A 15493-nucleotide genomic window follows, 5' to 3' on the forward strand; every position below is an offset into this window, starting at 1 on the left:
GCTGTAGCCCATGAAGTTTTAACTGAGGCTCGGCTGTTACTGCCACCCAGGTCCAGGGGGAAGGGTAATGAATGGCAGTGCTGTAGCCCATGAAGTTAACTGAGGCATGGCTGTTGCTGTTACCCCTCAGATGACATATGAGCAAATGAGCGGCTTTGCACGGTGGTGAGCTTGTTACTGGGGGGGAACAATGCTGAGTTTTTGGAGTTTGACCTATACTTGAACATTCAATAAAGGTTGAAACTGGTACAGAAAATGTGTAGTGGCCTGGTAGTGGCCCTTCCCTTAATGCATAGCATTATACATGTCTGCAAGGAGATGTGCTTTGCATCATGGGAGATACTAAGACAAGTAGTGATGAGAGCTTGGTCCACCTTTACCTTGAGTTGCCTCAGTTTTGAAGATACTTCGGGTGCAAACTTTGTTTGCTTACACTTGGATAAAGGATTAAACTAAATTTATTATATCCCCAAAAAGGTTTACTGTAAACAGTCTAACATAATTAAGATTTGATGACTTGTTACAAACAACTTTCTTTCAAGTTAGGCGATTATTGGTTTTAGTCTTGAATTTGATCAGCATATAAGTTTGATCTTCTAAAGCAGGGGTTCCCAACCTTTTTGTTTCCTAGAGCACATTCAAAATACCGGTAGGTTGGTGGGCGCCTTCTATTTTTTCAAGCAAATTTTTTGAATTTTTTTGTTAAATGAATACATACAAAGTTTACATTATAATCAAATGTTTTATTACTTAAAAGTTTACATTATATAAAAATTTAAATATATATATGTAAGTTAGTGTGATCTTTGGCAATGCATTTCATTGGCTAGTGCTTCATAATTAGGAGAATATGATGATATTCCAGTTCTTAAACTGGACTGAACAACTTCGAATGCGCGTCTGCTTTACATTGTTATGCGCTTAATACTTGTCATGTGTCATTAACGCATGCGTCATATAGCATGCCATGAATTGTTGCGTGATTATTTCAAACTATACGGCACACGGTTGAACAGCGGAAGGCACACACAAATTGGGCGATGGGTGCCATGGTGCCCGCGGGCATAGGGTTGGGAACCCCTGTTCTAGAGCATTGGTTTCCAACTGGTGGTTGGGAACTGATGCTCTAGAAACAAAATTGCATTTTGTTTACGTTTGTAAAGTAAACAAAATGCAGAACGTTAGTTATGGAATAATAAATGATAGTATTTAAAAACAGCTATTTTAAAAATAAGGGGTACACAAGTGGAAAAAGATTGAGAACCACTGTTCTAGAGCAAAGCTTCTTAAACTTTGGGTTGCAACCCCATATGGGGTCACGTAACTGAATGTGGGGGTCGTGAAAAATTTGCAACAGTAAAAGGTTTCTGAACGCAATGACCAAAAATTAATTCAAAATCAAATTCATAATGAATCCGAGGTGTTTCTGGCAGCGCTCGCCCATGTTGCATCATGCAACTTCACTGCAGCCTTGGTTCTGAACCCACTTTACACTGCACATGCTGTCATGCCACGCAATGCCAATGAATGCTGCCAGAAACACCTCGGCTCAGATTTGAGACTATTGTATTATGAATTGCAATGTTTTTACTGTACATACAAAGTGTTCTTAGAGAAACATAATAATTTAATTATGGAAAATAAACACTTTTAATATTTTTCTACCGTTATAACTGAAAAAAATTTTTTCAGTTATGGATAAGTGGCTAAATTTAGACAGAAGAGGCAAAAATACTGATGACAATGTGGCAGTCTTCGCTACCAGGTTGTAGTACACCTAAATTGACAAGAAAAAGAAAATATGTCGAATCATTTTTGCAATATGGATTTACTTCTAATAATCATGATGGTGTGGAAAAACCTCTTTGCTTAATTTGTAATGAAGTTTTGGCTACGGAGAGCATGAAACTAGCAAAATTAAAATGACATCTTAATACCAAGCTTGCAGCATACTGCAATAAACCAAAGGAATATTTTGAACTACTTTTAAAATCTTCAAATAAATAAAACAATGTTTTCAGAAATTTGTTACTGTCAACAAAAAGTATTTACTTACATCTTACGAAACTTCTTATTTAATTGCAAAAACTAAAAAGCCTACATGATAGGAGAAGATCTTGTGTTACCTACTGCTATTAAAATGTCTGAAATAGTTCATAGGAAAAAGTATGGGGATGAAATTCATAAAATTCCTTTATCGAATGATACTGTTTCCAAAAGAATTTCTGAAATTAGTAATGACCAATTCCAGCAACTTATTACCAGGCTTAAGGGCAGGCAGCCCAAAGTTTGCAATTCAGTTGGATGAAACAACTGATATTTCTAACATGGTACAGTTGTTACTTTATGTAAGATATGTTTATGAAGGGAAGCATACATGAGGAATTATTGTTTTGTCGTCCTTTGGAAGAGCACACAAGAAGGGAAGATATATATCTTAAAGTCAATGAATTTTTCACAAATGAAGGTTTACAGCGGAAAAATTGTGCTGGAGCAATGATGGGCGAGAATGTTCGATCTGTAGCAAAAGTTAAAGCTGGTGGAAATGAACATATCACTTTTACTCACTGCATGATCCATCGGGAGGCACTCATAGCCAAAAAATATTACCAGAGTTAGATATTGTGCTTTGCGATACTATCAAAATCATTAACTTCATTAAAAGCCATGCACATAACAGTCATTTGTTTTCAAACCTTTGCAAAGACATGTACTCTGATTACAAAAACTTATTACTACATGCAGAGATAAGGTGATTCTCAAGAGGGCGAAGTTTAAACAGATTATTGAAATTGAAAGATGAAGTTGTTATATTTTTGACTGAGCAGAAATCCGATTTTCTTAATTTTTTTCATAATGACTTGTGGTTTTCAAAACTGTTATTTCTCAGATATTTTCAAAAAACTCAATAATTTAAACGTGTCGCTTCAAGGAAAAACTTTTAACATATTTATGTTAAAAGATTATTATTATTATTATTATTATTATTATAATATATTATTACGTGACACCTCCAGGGAGTCCAAAGACTCATCGAGGGAGGGGCATTTACTCTGCAACTCTGTCTCCACCAACTACAACGAACTGCAACTACCATCATCTACACCAATACCATCTACCGCCCACCATCACTAGTATTGTCACAGACATCCATGTCCATGGCATTATTCAAACCCACAGCCTTTTGGTTGGAGAGCGCATATGCTAACCACATGGCCAAGTGGTTAGCAGATAAAATTGAAAGTTTTACTCAAAAGTGAACATATGGAAGAATAGGGTAGAAAATGGTTCTTTAGAAATGTTTACAGCTACAAATGATTTTATAATTGAAAATAACCTTCCTAAAGATTTTATTGTAAGAGTTATAATTGATCATCTGAAATGCCTGGAGACACAGTTTCCGAAATACTTCTCTTCAAATTTTGATTCTAAAAAATTAAGTTGGGTTCATAAGTCATACTCAATTGAAATCAGAAACGTCAGTCATCTGCCATTAGAAGTTCAAGAAGAATTTGCCGAGTTATCAAGCGACACAGGTTTAAAACTTGAGTTTCCTAAAAAAAAAAAAAAAAAAAAATCGTTAAATGAATTTTGGTTTGGGATTAGGATAGAATTGGCAACAATTTCTGAAATCCTAAACAAGTAGGGGTAAAATGGGTGAATAACACCATTAAGCTTGAGCTAAAAAAAAAAGAAAGAACTGTGGAGGGAATTTAAGGAGAAAGTTACCTGTAGGCACACAGACAGTATAAAGCACAGACTAGAAGGGTAACGAATGTGGTAAGAAAAGCAAAAGCGGATTATGAAAGGAAATTAGCCATGCAAGCTAAAGAGAATCCCAAACAGTTTTTTGATATGCTGCAAGTAAAAGAAAAAATGTATACGGCAGAATGATTTTAAGGAATGTCGATAGTAGGGAGGTAACTAAATCAGTTGATATAGTTGAATTACTGAGCGAGCACTTTGCAAGAATTTATCTTCCAGGTGGTGACATTGCAGAAATGAATGAACCAATAGATGCAAAGTTGGGTAGAGCAATTGTGAGTGCACAGGATGTCAAAATTTTGCAGGATGATTTGGATAGTTTGGAGGACTAGGCTAAGGAAAATGGATGTCAATTTAATGTGGCAAAGTGTAAGGTTATGCATTTCGGAGTGAAAAGATTAGCAGCAGTACAGGGTGTTCGGGATAAATTTGACAGTTTCGTAAGGAAAAAGAAAATCTTCTTTGTATCTATTAAATTTAATGAATTGACAAAAAAACATTACAGGCAGAGTTAATTACAATACTATCAACAAGATTTACTCAAAATAACCACCATTAGCATCGATCACAGCTTCAATTCTGCTTCGGAACCTCGAACAAGCTGATGCTACAGTCTCCCTGGGAAGGGCCGCAAAAACTGTTTTAATTTTATCCATTAACTGGGCTTTTGTATTACTGGAAGTGCGATTGGTGTCTTTTTCAGCTGCGCCCCATACAAAATAATCCATGGGGTTAAGGTCTGGGGAGTTTGGAGGCCAAACATTTGGACTGGTGAAGTCGTAGAAATTTTCAGACAACCATTTTTGACTTTTCCCAGAGGTGTGGCAAGGGGCCGAATCCTGCTGCCATACATACGGCCTACCATTGGCTACCCTTGTTATCCAGGGCTTGACTACAGTTAGCAACTCCACGAACAAAGCCCGAATTCCAATGCCAGGGTTCTTCAACACCTGTTCCTGCAGATTTGCGAGGAATTCTGCTGTACGAACGCAATCAGATCGTCTGCTAGGGATCTTTCTTCTTGCTACATCCTCGTAGTCACCATTGCAAGTCTCTAGTTCATGCCTGATTGTTTTTACTGTATTCAGGGAGCATTGGGCAGCAGTCGTAATATCCTTATTTTGATGGCGGGCACGAATCATCATGATACAAGTTATTCTCTTCCATGATTCAGGTGGGTTCCAGCTATCCATCCTTTCTGACATCTTGTATATGAATGAAGAAGGGTCCAAACTTTTAAATGAAGAGAAGTGTTTGTTAATACATGTAACTTACGGAAAAATATAATTAATTATAAATATGTCAAATTTATCCCGAACACCCTGTATATCACATTGGTGGAACCGTACTCCAGGAGATTGATGAGGCCAGGGACTTGGGAGTGTTGGTGGATATGGAGTACATCGCAAAAGTGGCTAAATCAGCTCATCAAATCACTTGGTTACTGAAGAATACTTTGACGAGCAGAGACAAGTAAGTTATTGTTCCTCTGTATCTGCTCGTCATCTATAAGACCCCATCTTGACTACTGTGCCCAGCCCAGATCTGCGGGACCAGGGTTTCTTCTTGATGGGGAGGAGGTGGAGTGGATCCAGAGGCGAGTGACCAAGATGATAGCAGGTCTATGGAATGAACCTTATGAGAACAGGTTGAAGATTTGTGGGTTGCAGAAATTGGTTGATAGGTGGAAAAGGGGTGATATGATTGAGACATTTCTATAAGATTTCTGAAGGATTTCTATAAGATTAATTCAGAGGATATTTTTGAGAACAGGACGGGTGGTGGGAGGACTAGGTGCCATCCATGGAAACTGGGCAAGGGTGTTAGAACTAGGTTTTTTACTTGGAGAGTGGTGAATGAGTGGAATAAGCTGCCAGAGTCTGTTATGGGTGCTATGACTGTGAATGAGTTCAAGGCAAAGTGTGATAGATACTGTGTGGATGTTGATTAGTTGTTCTTGACATGATGTTAGGGCCTCCCTCGATGAGTCTAAGCACTCCTTGGAGTTGCCCATAATAATAATAATAAACATACTTCTGCCATTTTATATTACGTATTTATGCGAAGCACCGTTCTCAGCATTGACGATTATAAAATCAAAATATCAATCGACTCTGAAAAACATTGAAGATGTTCTACGTCCTGCAGTATCAAATATCCAGCCAAGATTTAATTCTTTATGAAAAAATAAAGAAGCACATCCATCTCAAGTTGTATGCAAATTTGCTTTCGTCTTTAATAAATGGTAAAATTATATGTATACCAATGAATTGTTTTAAAATAAATTTCTTGATGATTTATTATCAGTGAATGTTTGATTTGTATACCTATTTTATATACCTATATACCCGGGGTTGCGTAAAAATTTCTTGGGCATAAAGGGGTCACTAGTGGAAAAAGTTTAAGAAGCGCTGTTCTAGAGTAGCATTTCTGAAACTGTTCTGGCTTAATGTGGCTCACTAGCTCTGGCACCCCCATCCTTTACTGATTATCTCAGCAATTTCATGCACTTTGACTTGCTGGTCATCCAATACCATATCCTGCACTTGATCAATAATTTCTGGTGTTACACTTTTTGGACATTCTTCATGTGGATCATCTTCAAGGCTGGTATGGCGACGTCTAAACTCAGCAGCCCATTTCTTAATTGTCAAAAATGAAGGAGAAGATCTTTAACACCAAAAGAAGATGAATTTCTTTTGGTGTTAAACCTTCTTTTACAACAAATTTTATAACCGCACGATACTCAATTTTATCCATTTCAAGGGATACAGACAACACTTTTGCTTTAGACAGCTGCATGGATGCATATGACAAATGTATCAACTTAGAAAAAAAAAAAATCTTGCCGATAGTGTTGCCATCTATGGTCGAGGCCAAGACCTTTTCAGACCACCCTTGTATATACTCTGTAGGTTAATTTATATATATATATATATATATGTGTGTGTGTTAAAGATACCAAGCTATTTTAAACCTGGTTTTACTCCATTTCCCAAGTAAGCAAACAGTCAAGTTTGCGCCTGCAAGTATTGCAAGTCAAGGTGATCCCACACGTAGTGCAAGACCAAGGCAACTCATGGTAAAAGGTGGATAAGCTCTGATCGCTATTCTTAATATTTACCCTTAATGCAAAGCACATCTCCTAGAGGAGATGTATGATGCTATGTATTAAAGGCAATAGAAACACATGGTGGATATGGGAGGTAGCACAAGTCAACTGCTATCCAGCATTGTTTGCAAATGGTTTGCTTAAAAGTTGAAATTTATCATTTTTTTCAAAATTTTCCAGGTCAGCACATGATGGAGACAAAAGACCATCGCAAGGCCGAAAAGCTCTTTGAAAATTTTCCCATTCCATTCAAATTAATTTGAGTCAGGACAATGTTTGAATAGCTTAGTGACATCAGAAGGGAAGAGATTGTCAATGAGCTCTAGAACTTAGTCTACAGGGATGTTAGTGAACAATGAAACTATGTTGTCTAGACCGGCAAGGATGTGTATTGAGGTAATGGAAATGTCAGATAGTTTCTGGACAAAATTGAAAGAGTTCTTGATGGAGTCCAAATGTTAGATATGGGTCTTTAACAAAGTAGGAAGGTTTCCTAGATAAAAGATAGGTATGCAACTTTATTCCATTATTGGTCATGAGAGTATACTAACCCTGTCAATGTTTGGAATTCTGTATAGCTTGGGATTAAAGGATGCATGGATTTTAGCTTTTTCTTTAAATCTGTTGACCAGGTGAGCATTTTTTGCAGGAGTTCATTGGTCTCTTCATTATTCAACCAAGTAGGATCATAGTCAGGGATGAGGGGGGGATATAAGTGGAGAGATCTGAAAGATGTCATGATATCTTTAACTTGTAGTTGGCTGTATCCATGATAACTGTAGTGCTGCCCTTGTCTGTCTTGAGGAGGATAATGTCCTTGTTCTTTCTCAAATTCGAAAGTGCTCACCTTTCTGAGTTTGCTATATTGCTATTTGGAGGGGAAAGATGAGTAGCAGGGATAGCAATCCTTCAGTGTGTTAACTGTATTCTAATATACCTCCGTGTAATTGTACCTTCAGTTGTCCAACCTTTCATTTATTCAACTATCAGATTGTCTCCTACTGTGGTTGGATAGTTGAGGGATTACTGTACTTTTCTTCAGTTATTCTCATAGGTTAGACAACTTTCGTTTTATTGAAAAACATAGATTCGTCTTTTTCATCTGCTATATTTATTATGAACATTTGTTGTTTTAACTTGTTCACACAGTTTATATTACATGTAGTTCAAGAACGTTTTTAAGCAATCATTTCATTCTTCCATCAGGCTAGTGTTAAATTATTTGGTTTTTTGTCTTTAAAATTTTGTAGTTTTTCAAATTTTGATTCATGGCAAATCTTCTCTCTTTGCCTTCTTCTCGATCCCTGTTTGGAGTTAACATGTTAATGCTTTGGCCTCTATTAATTCTGTCCACATGGCCTCGCCATGGATATTATGGGAGAGGGAACATTTTGCCTGTTTTGTGATGTAAAATCGAAATCTGTGAGAGGGAAAAAAAATCCTGCCTTTCATATGAGACCATATAATTGCATCTTCTCTTAAAAAACTTATATGTGTTCCTCATGTACTGTGATGTGATATTGAACCTGAGGCTCTCCAACTTGAAGGACAAACATGATATCTGATCATTAAGCTGCAGAGACTCTAATCATAGCATATTATAACACAGAAATACCCTACAATTTTATTATCAAATGTAATAAATTCCTATGGGATGAAAAAAAAAAGCCTAACAGCTTTGGCATTAAAAACTATTTTAAAAAAAAAAAGATAATAAATATCCATCATATAGTCAAGCAGCAGAACAATGTCATTGAAACTTAAGTTTTGAAAGTATCTGAGAGTTTCTTAGAGGACAATCTTCAGCATGAGTTGCCTTGATATTGTTCTACTTCAAAAGACAACTCTGTTTAAGTGCCTGTATATTGGCCTTTTATTAGATCTTTTGATCAAGGAATTCACTGGCCTCACAGCTATTTTAAACCATGGTAATGAGAAGATTTCTGAAGGCAGAAACCTTTTCACTACCAGAGAATTTCTTCCAAAAAGTAGTATTTTTGTGTGTACTACTTCTCACTTGGTATATAAATCATAGAAAGAGCCAGGAATTGTTAATTTGAGCTTTTTCAATTGAAGGTGAGTTAGCCAATCTCATAGGGAGATGGTAGGGTTTTTTTTTTTTTTTTTTTTCTCTCCCAGAAATTCAGGTTTTTCATTCTGCATGCAGGCAAATCAGCCATGAGATAGTTGCGGGCAATAGATGGCATTGTTTACTGATATTAGTAATGAGTTATGTAATGGAGTAGTGTGCCCTTCCATAAGTGGATTCCTGAGAGGTGTCACATAATAATAATTTGGCAACTATTAAAAGTAAGCATAATAAATATGTTATTGTTTTATTGGCCAAATAGCAAAACATTTATGTTTCACAAGTACTTATTTAGTTTCACAAGCACTTACTAGAATGCGTTTGGCATGAGAGTTGTTTTGGCAAGTCATGCCAAACGTATTCTAGTAAGTTCATGCCAAGAACCAAAACACAGGTTCACTCTATAAAATATAATGCAGCTTTCAGCATGAAATTCCATGGAGAAGGTTTATGTCCTCTGACAAAACCAAACTTTCCAAAATAGTTGTCAGGTTAGTAAATTTACTAAAATCAAAAGTACTGGACACAGTCCATCTTTTAAGTGTAATTCAAAGCAGCTCTCATGCTGAAGGTTGTATACTAGTAAGCTCTTAATTACTTCTGAAATTTTGTTTCACTAAGAAATACTGCTTTGCTACTTGGCTATAAATAAACCATAATGGATGCTTATTATCTTCTTTTAATAGTAATAATTTCTCCTGCACCCCCAACAATCCATTAGCTCCTCTATATTATTAGTATGGATTCTTTAACATGGCCACACCAACTTGTTTGAATATCAATTTTAAATATTTTATTTACATGGACACACTTTTAATTAACGTTTTTATTATTATTATTAGGCTGTGGACTCAAATTCAATTCTCTACCAAAAATACAACTAAGCTCTAGGGCTCTGTTTTTGCTTAGTTGGAGTTACTGGTGGTGGTGGTGCTGGTGGTAGTAGTAGTAAACTGAAAGATTAAAACTTCAAAAGTTTTTTTGCAACATGTTTTATGATGCCATATACTGTGCAATCCTAAAAAGACTGTTTAACCATGTGATTTGCACTGTTTTGATATTTGACTATGTGACTTGCTCTGTTTTGATATTTGACTATGTGACTTACCTGTAATTTCTGTCAGTGTTGATGAGTATACTTCTAGGACTAGTGGCAATAAATTTTCAATATTTTTCTTTCCTTTTACAGAAGTGAAATTAGTACGCCAAATGCCAACTGTTTTAAACTCTCAGCAGCCAACTATTGCTATAATCACTGCTCAATATGCTGAGAAGTTAGCAGTTGATTCTATGATTGAAAATAAAGATACTTATGTCAAGTTCAAGACAGAAGGTATGGATGACTTTATATTGAAATTATTCAATGCTTTATAAATAGTTATTACTTTTTATTATCATTTATGAGTTTTATTTATTATTATTATTATTTTTTTTTTTTTTGGCATCTCAACATTAGAGGTAGCCAAGTATGTAGCCATGTTTAGTTTTGTCATCGAGCATAAAAGTCCTTGGACCCTTGAGAATTTAGAGATTTAGAGAACTACTGGATGCAGATTCATGTTGAACTAGAAATTTGATAAGTAATATAAATTATATGCAGCAAATTTACTAATAAAAATAATTATCCATGTCACTGGTTTACTGTACTGGGATTAAAGATCAAAGTAACAACCATCATCCTCATACCCAACATTCTAGCCAGATCTTACAATGCCTTAGTTGCTCTTTTCTGGATCCTTTCCATAATCTCTTCTTTTCCTTGAATACTGGGTAACTATATTTGCTAACAATAATCTGTATATAGTCTGATGGAAATCTTGTATGGTGGAACTATAACCTATTTATTTTTAAATGCACTGTCTTCATTATTATCGTAATTCATGGTATTGTGCAATATCCAGAGACACTAATACATTGTATACTGTGTATGTTGCCCAATGGCTACTCAAGTTGCTTGGGTAGGATTGATTATAGATCCAGAAGTGAACTGCTGTGCCAGGAGTATCAGAAATAAGAGAGATAAAATTGTTTCACTGATTGAGTTTATTCACCCAAAAATCATTGAAATAAGTGTGCGACATAACTGAATGAAGATGATATCCTAATAGAAATGGAAAGATACAATGCTTTTTATGAGAATAGAAAAGACAAGATTTTCCTCTTTCATGTCCACATAAGGTAGACATGAAAGAGGAAAATAGTGACACTGGTTTTGAGGCAGTATTGTATGAAGTGGAAATTGATCATCATCAATTTTCTGATATGTACCCTCAAGAGGTGTCCAGGCTACTATACAGCACTACATGATTAAGTTGATATTATCATTAATCTCCTATCAACAATTTTCCTCCAAAGTAGTCTATGGATATTATTTCTTGTTATTTGATATTTGTACTTTGCTTATTACTTGTCAGCACTCAAATTTCATTATATCTAACATTTCATTCCTCTGGGGCACTTGACTGAATCAATTCACCTAGATCTTGATCTTCTGAGTCGTTTTCTTGCCATTGAACACTAGTTTTGTTAACCTTTCCTCTTGTTGCAAACAATGTCATGTTCTTTCCTAATGTCTTCATGTTTAATATGATTCTGCCATCTGTTGAGGTCCTGATTCTTCTAAGAACTCTCATGTCTTTGATCATGTCCTCTATTTCTAATCCAACTCTCCAATGCATAACTTAAAACTGGTTTGAACACTGTCTTGTATACTGCTAGTTTAGTGTTATGGCTAATTTCTCTTTTATTCCATATACATTTCTTCATTTGGCTCCCCACTATACCAGCTTTGGTTACTCTGTTGTCTGTTTCTAAATTTAATTTACCATCTTCACTAAAAACCATGCCTAAATAGCTGAAATATTTTACTTGCTCTATAGGTTCTCCATTGAGAATGCAGCTGAAGTTTTCTATGATCCTTCCTATTTTCATAGTTTTAGTCTCTTTGTTGTTGATTTTGATACCAGGTTTGTTACAGCTGTTATGCAATTTAGTTAGAGAATCCTTGAGACTTGCACTGCATGTGTTTAGGGGTACAACATCATCTGCATAAAGCTAAGTTTGATATCTCTGATTTTAATATCAGGTTTAATGCCACTTTCTTTCATAATGCAATCCATATTGATGATGATGAATAAGAGAAAGAGATAATGTGCATCCTTGTCTTACTCCTCATTTTACATCAAACCATCTTCCTGTATTTTCTGCAATTCTAACTGCTAACTTACAACTTAAATACAGACTATGTATTTCCCTGTATAACTGTGGTGTCTTGAAAAGCTTTTCCCTGGGCACCTTGTCATATGCCTTTTCAAGATCTACAAAACTTAAGTACAAATTCTTGTCATACTCCCATGATTTCTCAACTGTTTGTTGTAAAATGAAAATCTTCTCCTTACAACCTCTATTTGGCCAGAATCCAGCTTGTTCTTCTTCCAGTTTCTTTTCCACAGTTTTTCTTCAACCTATTTCAAAGAATGTTTGCATAAACCTTATTAGAACCCTTAGTAGAGAAAATCCTCTAATTCTCACATTCAGCTTTATTCCTTTTTTATAATTGGGAATTATGAAAGCTCTACTCTAGTCGTCTGGAGTTCAACCCTCTGATCAGGCCCTCTGAAGTTTAGCCACTGCAAAACTTTTATATCTCCATATTTGAGCATTTCTGGTCAAATTTCATCTACTCCAGCTGCCTTTTCACATTTCAAGTTTTTGACAGCTTTTTCTACCTCAAGTATTGATAAGTACTTTTGTTTGCATTCTTTTTTTGAAAATTTTTTAATGTTTGTTCTGTCACTTGTTTCATTTAACAGCCTTTCATGTCCCCTTTATCATCTCTAATTCCTTTTACAGTACACTTTTCTCCATTTCTAAGCTTTTTCAATAGCCTCCAGAATATTTTACCGCCTTCCTGATATTTTATTCCATGTTCTTACCAGTCTTCCCATGACTTTTTGTTTAGCTACTTCCACACACACACACACAGCTTAGCACTCTTACATTTTTCTCTGTGCTTTTAAGATATCGTCTGACTTATTTGCTAGCAACTTTTTGTATGCTTCCTTCTTTTCTGGAACTGCTTCTTTAATTTTTTGCACCCACCATGGCATTCTTATTTTTCTATCCTTGCAGACTTTACCACATACCTCCATATCTGAATCATTCAATGTTTCTTCTGAGTATGTCATTGAGACTTTTATGCCTGTTTTTGAACTGTTTCATTCTTTCTTTAATAATTTTTGTATAGTTGGTTACAGTGTACCTGTAAAAGCTGCTCAACTTTAATTCTTTTTAAAACCTTTTTGCATGCTGTTCTTTTCAATGTGCTATTCAGTTTTATCATACTTAAAACTAAGTGAATGGTCACTGCCAATTTCAAATCCTCTCTGCAGTCTTGTATCCTGAACCAGCATGAGGATATCATTAATAACAATAGGGCTTTTCTTACTTCTTGTCTTCTTTGCACATGAATTTGTGCACATCTTTATGTTGGGACATGGTGTTATTAATGACTAGTCCATATGCTGAGTAGAAATTCGGTAGATACTTACCATTATTATTAGCTTTGACCTTTTCTTCAAATTTTTCAAAAATGTAACTATATGCCTGGTGAGATTCACTTCCTACTCTACTGTTAGATTTCCAACAAGTATCATTTTGTTCATCTTCTTTATGTCAGCTACCTAGTGACACCCCCCAGCTGGCATGAAATCTCATGTTGCACCATCATATCATTTGTAGTTTCACCCCAGTAGAGAGTACAGTTTGGTCTGCTAAGCCCCAAATTGCCAGTCCATCCTCGTTTTTTCAGTATCCAATGGATACTTACTAATAGGGCACACCATGTGAAGGTGAGTGGATATTAGATCAGAAGCCCTAGTTGGTTCTCTGCATTCCATAAAGGCAAGCTAGAGGTCTCCTCCCAGTTATTTGGCTTTGACTCTTAAGCAATCCCATAGAGGTTGACAGGAAGAGATATTTAGTTGGATGTTGCTATAGGCCAGGGAACGTGGAGGAAGGTAATGAAGAAATGTATAAGCAACTTGGGCTAGTGAACATGGGAAGGATGATTTTAATTATGGCAGGATAGGTTTGAATGAAGAGACAGAATCTGGAAATAAGGAAAATGAATTACTCGAGTTCTTGACAGTCAGCTGTCTGAGGCAGTATGTAAAGGAGGGCACATGAGAATCAAGAGTTTTAGATCTGATGATTTCATCAGAAGATTTAATTGTGAATGGGATTTTGCACTTCCCTCCAGTTGGTGAGGGTGATCATGAAGTGATCACCTGGGTTGTAAATAGCCACAACATGTGGAAGTTCAAGACTTATGACAAGCTTAGGAGACAACTTGGAGCTATAGTATGGAATGAGGTGGTGAGTGGAAAGGAAATAAATGCAGATTGGGAACTGACAATGAAATACTTAACAGCATCAATGTGTGAATGTATTCCAAAGGTCAAAAAGCTGAATTAAATTGGTAAAATGGATGAATGAGAGGATTAAGCATGAAATCTGGAAGAAGAAGAAGGTTCTTTTGAGGCAGCACAAGATGAATAATTGTAATAATCAGTTGCATAAAGAGTATAAAGAACAGGCCAGGAGAGTGACTCAGTTGGTAAGGACAACAAAACTGCATTATGAGCATAAATTACTAAATTAAGCCAAGAAAATCCTTGGGAGTTTTTTTTTTCAGTATATGGTAAGTAGAAAGAAGAATTATTATGGTAAGATTATTCAATGGATGAAAAGGAGAAATTAGTAACTGCTGCAGAAGACATAGTCAAGGTATTCAGTGAGCAGTTCATCAGCGTGTTTTATCCTGAGTGTGAAATCAGAAGCCCATTGTAAAGAATGAAATGAAAGAAAACTTAATGGTAAGTGAACAAGAGGGCATATGAGGAGTTAAGTAAGCTAGGTGTCAATAAGGCAATAGGACTTGATGACATATCACTACATGTCTTAAGGGATGTTCCAAGGAATTAGCATCAGCTTTGGATTATTTAACAAGAGTCTTGCAACTGCACAAGTCCCAAAGGAGTGAAAAGAAAGTAAAATTGTTCCGCTTCACAAAGGTAATGATAAAGCTGAGGCTACAAATTATAGATTGATCTGTATATCTGGAGTTGTTAAGTTATTTGTTTAAGGGAGGTTGTGTTTTACCAACTTTTGTACTATAACACACAAACTGACAAAACTTGACTGCAATATTCACATTAATCTTCATATCATATCACATTACTCAGATTAAACCTTCTTAATACTTTCAAAAACATACACATTAGTTTAACCGTATAGGAGTTACCTCACTATGCGTTCTAATATTAAGGTGCTACAGTCCTGTCTTAATTATATAAAAGTCCTCAATTTCCCTTAATCTCATTTATAACATCTTAATTTTCTTATACACATTATATAGACAAAGAATTTTCAAAGAAGTTACCATACACACTGGTTCTTCATACTTGTTCCTTCAACTTCTGACTGCCATTCTCTGATCGATCTCCCTTCCGATTCATTTAGTCGGT

General features: G+C 35.7%; 1 protein-coding gene across 1 annotated transcript in view; it reads left to right on the forward strand.

Moving 5' to 3' along the window:
• Positions 1 to 15493, forward strand: part of LOC150100200 (uncharacterized) — a 260605-nt gene that overhangs the window by 210024 nt on the left and 35088 nt on the right. Inside the window, exon 8 of the mRNA XM_090403094.1 lies at positions 10156 to 10299. Within this exon, the coding sequence (XP_090259220.1) occupies positions 10156 to 10299 (144 nt within the window). The remainder of the gene's footprint in view (positions 1 to 10155; positions 10300 to 15493) is intronic.

This window comes from Typopeltis vanoorti, chromosome 13, assembly GCF_054136105.1.
Source record: "Typopeltis vanoorti isolate ZY-2024b chromosome 13, IOZ_Tvanoo_1.0, whole genome shotgun sequence".
Taxonomy (NCBI): Eukaryota; Metazoa; Arthropoda; class Arachnida; order Uropygi; family Thelyphonidae; genus Typopeltis; species Typopeltis vanoorti.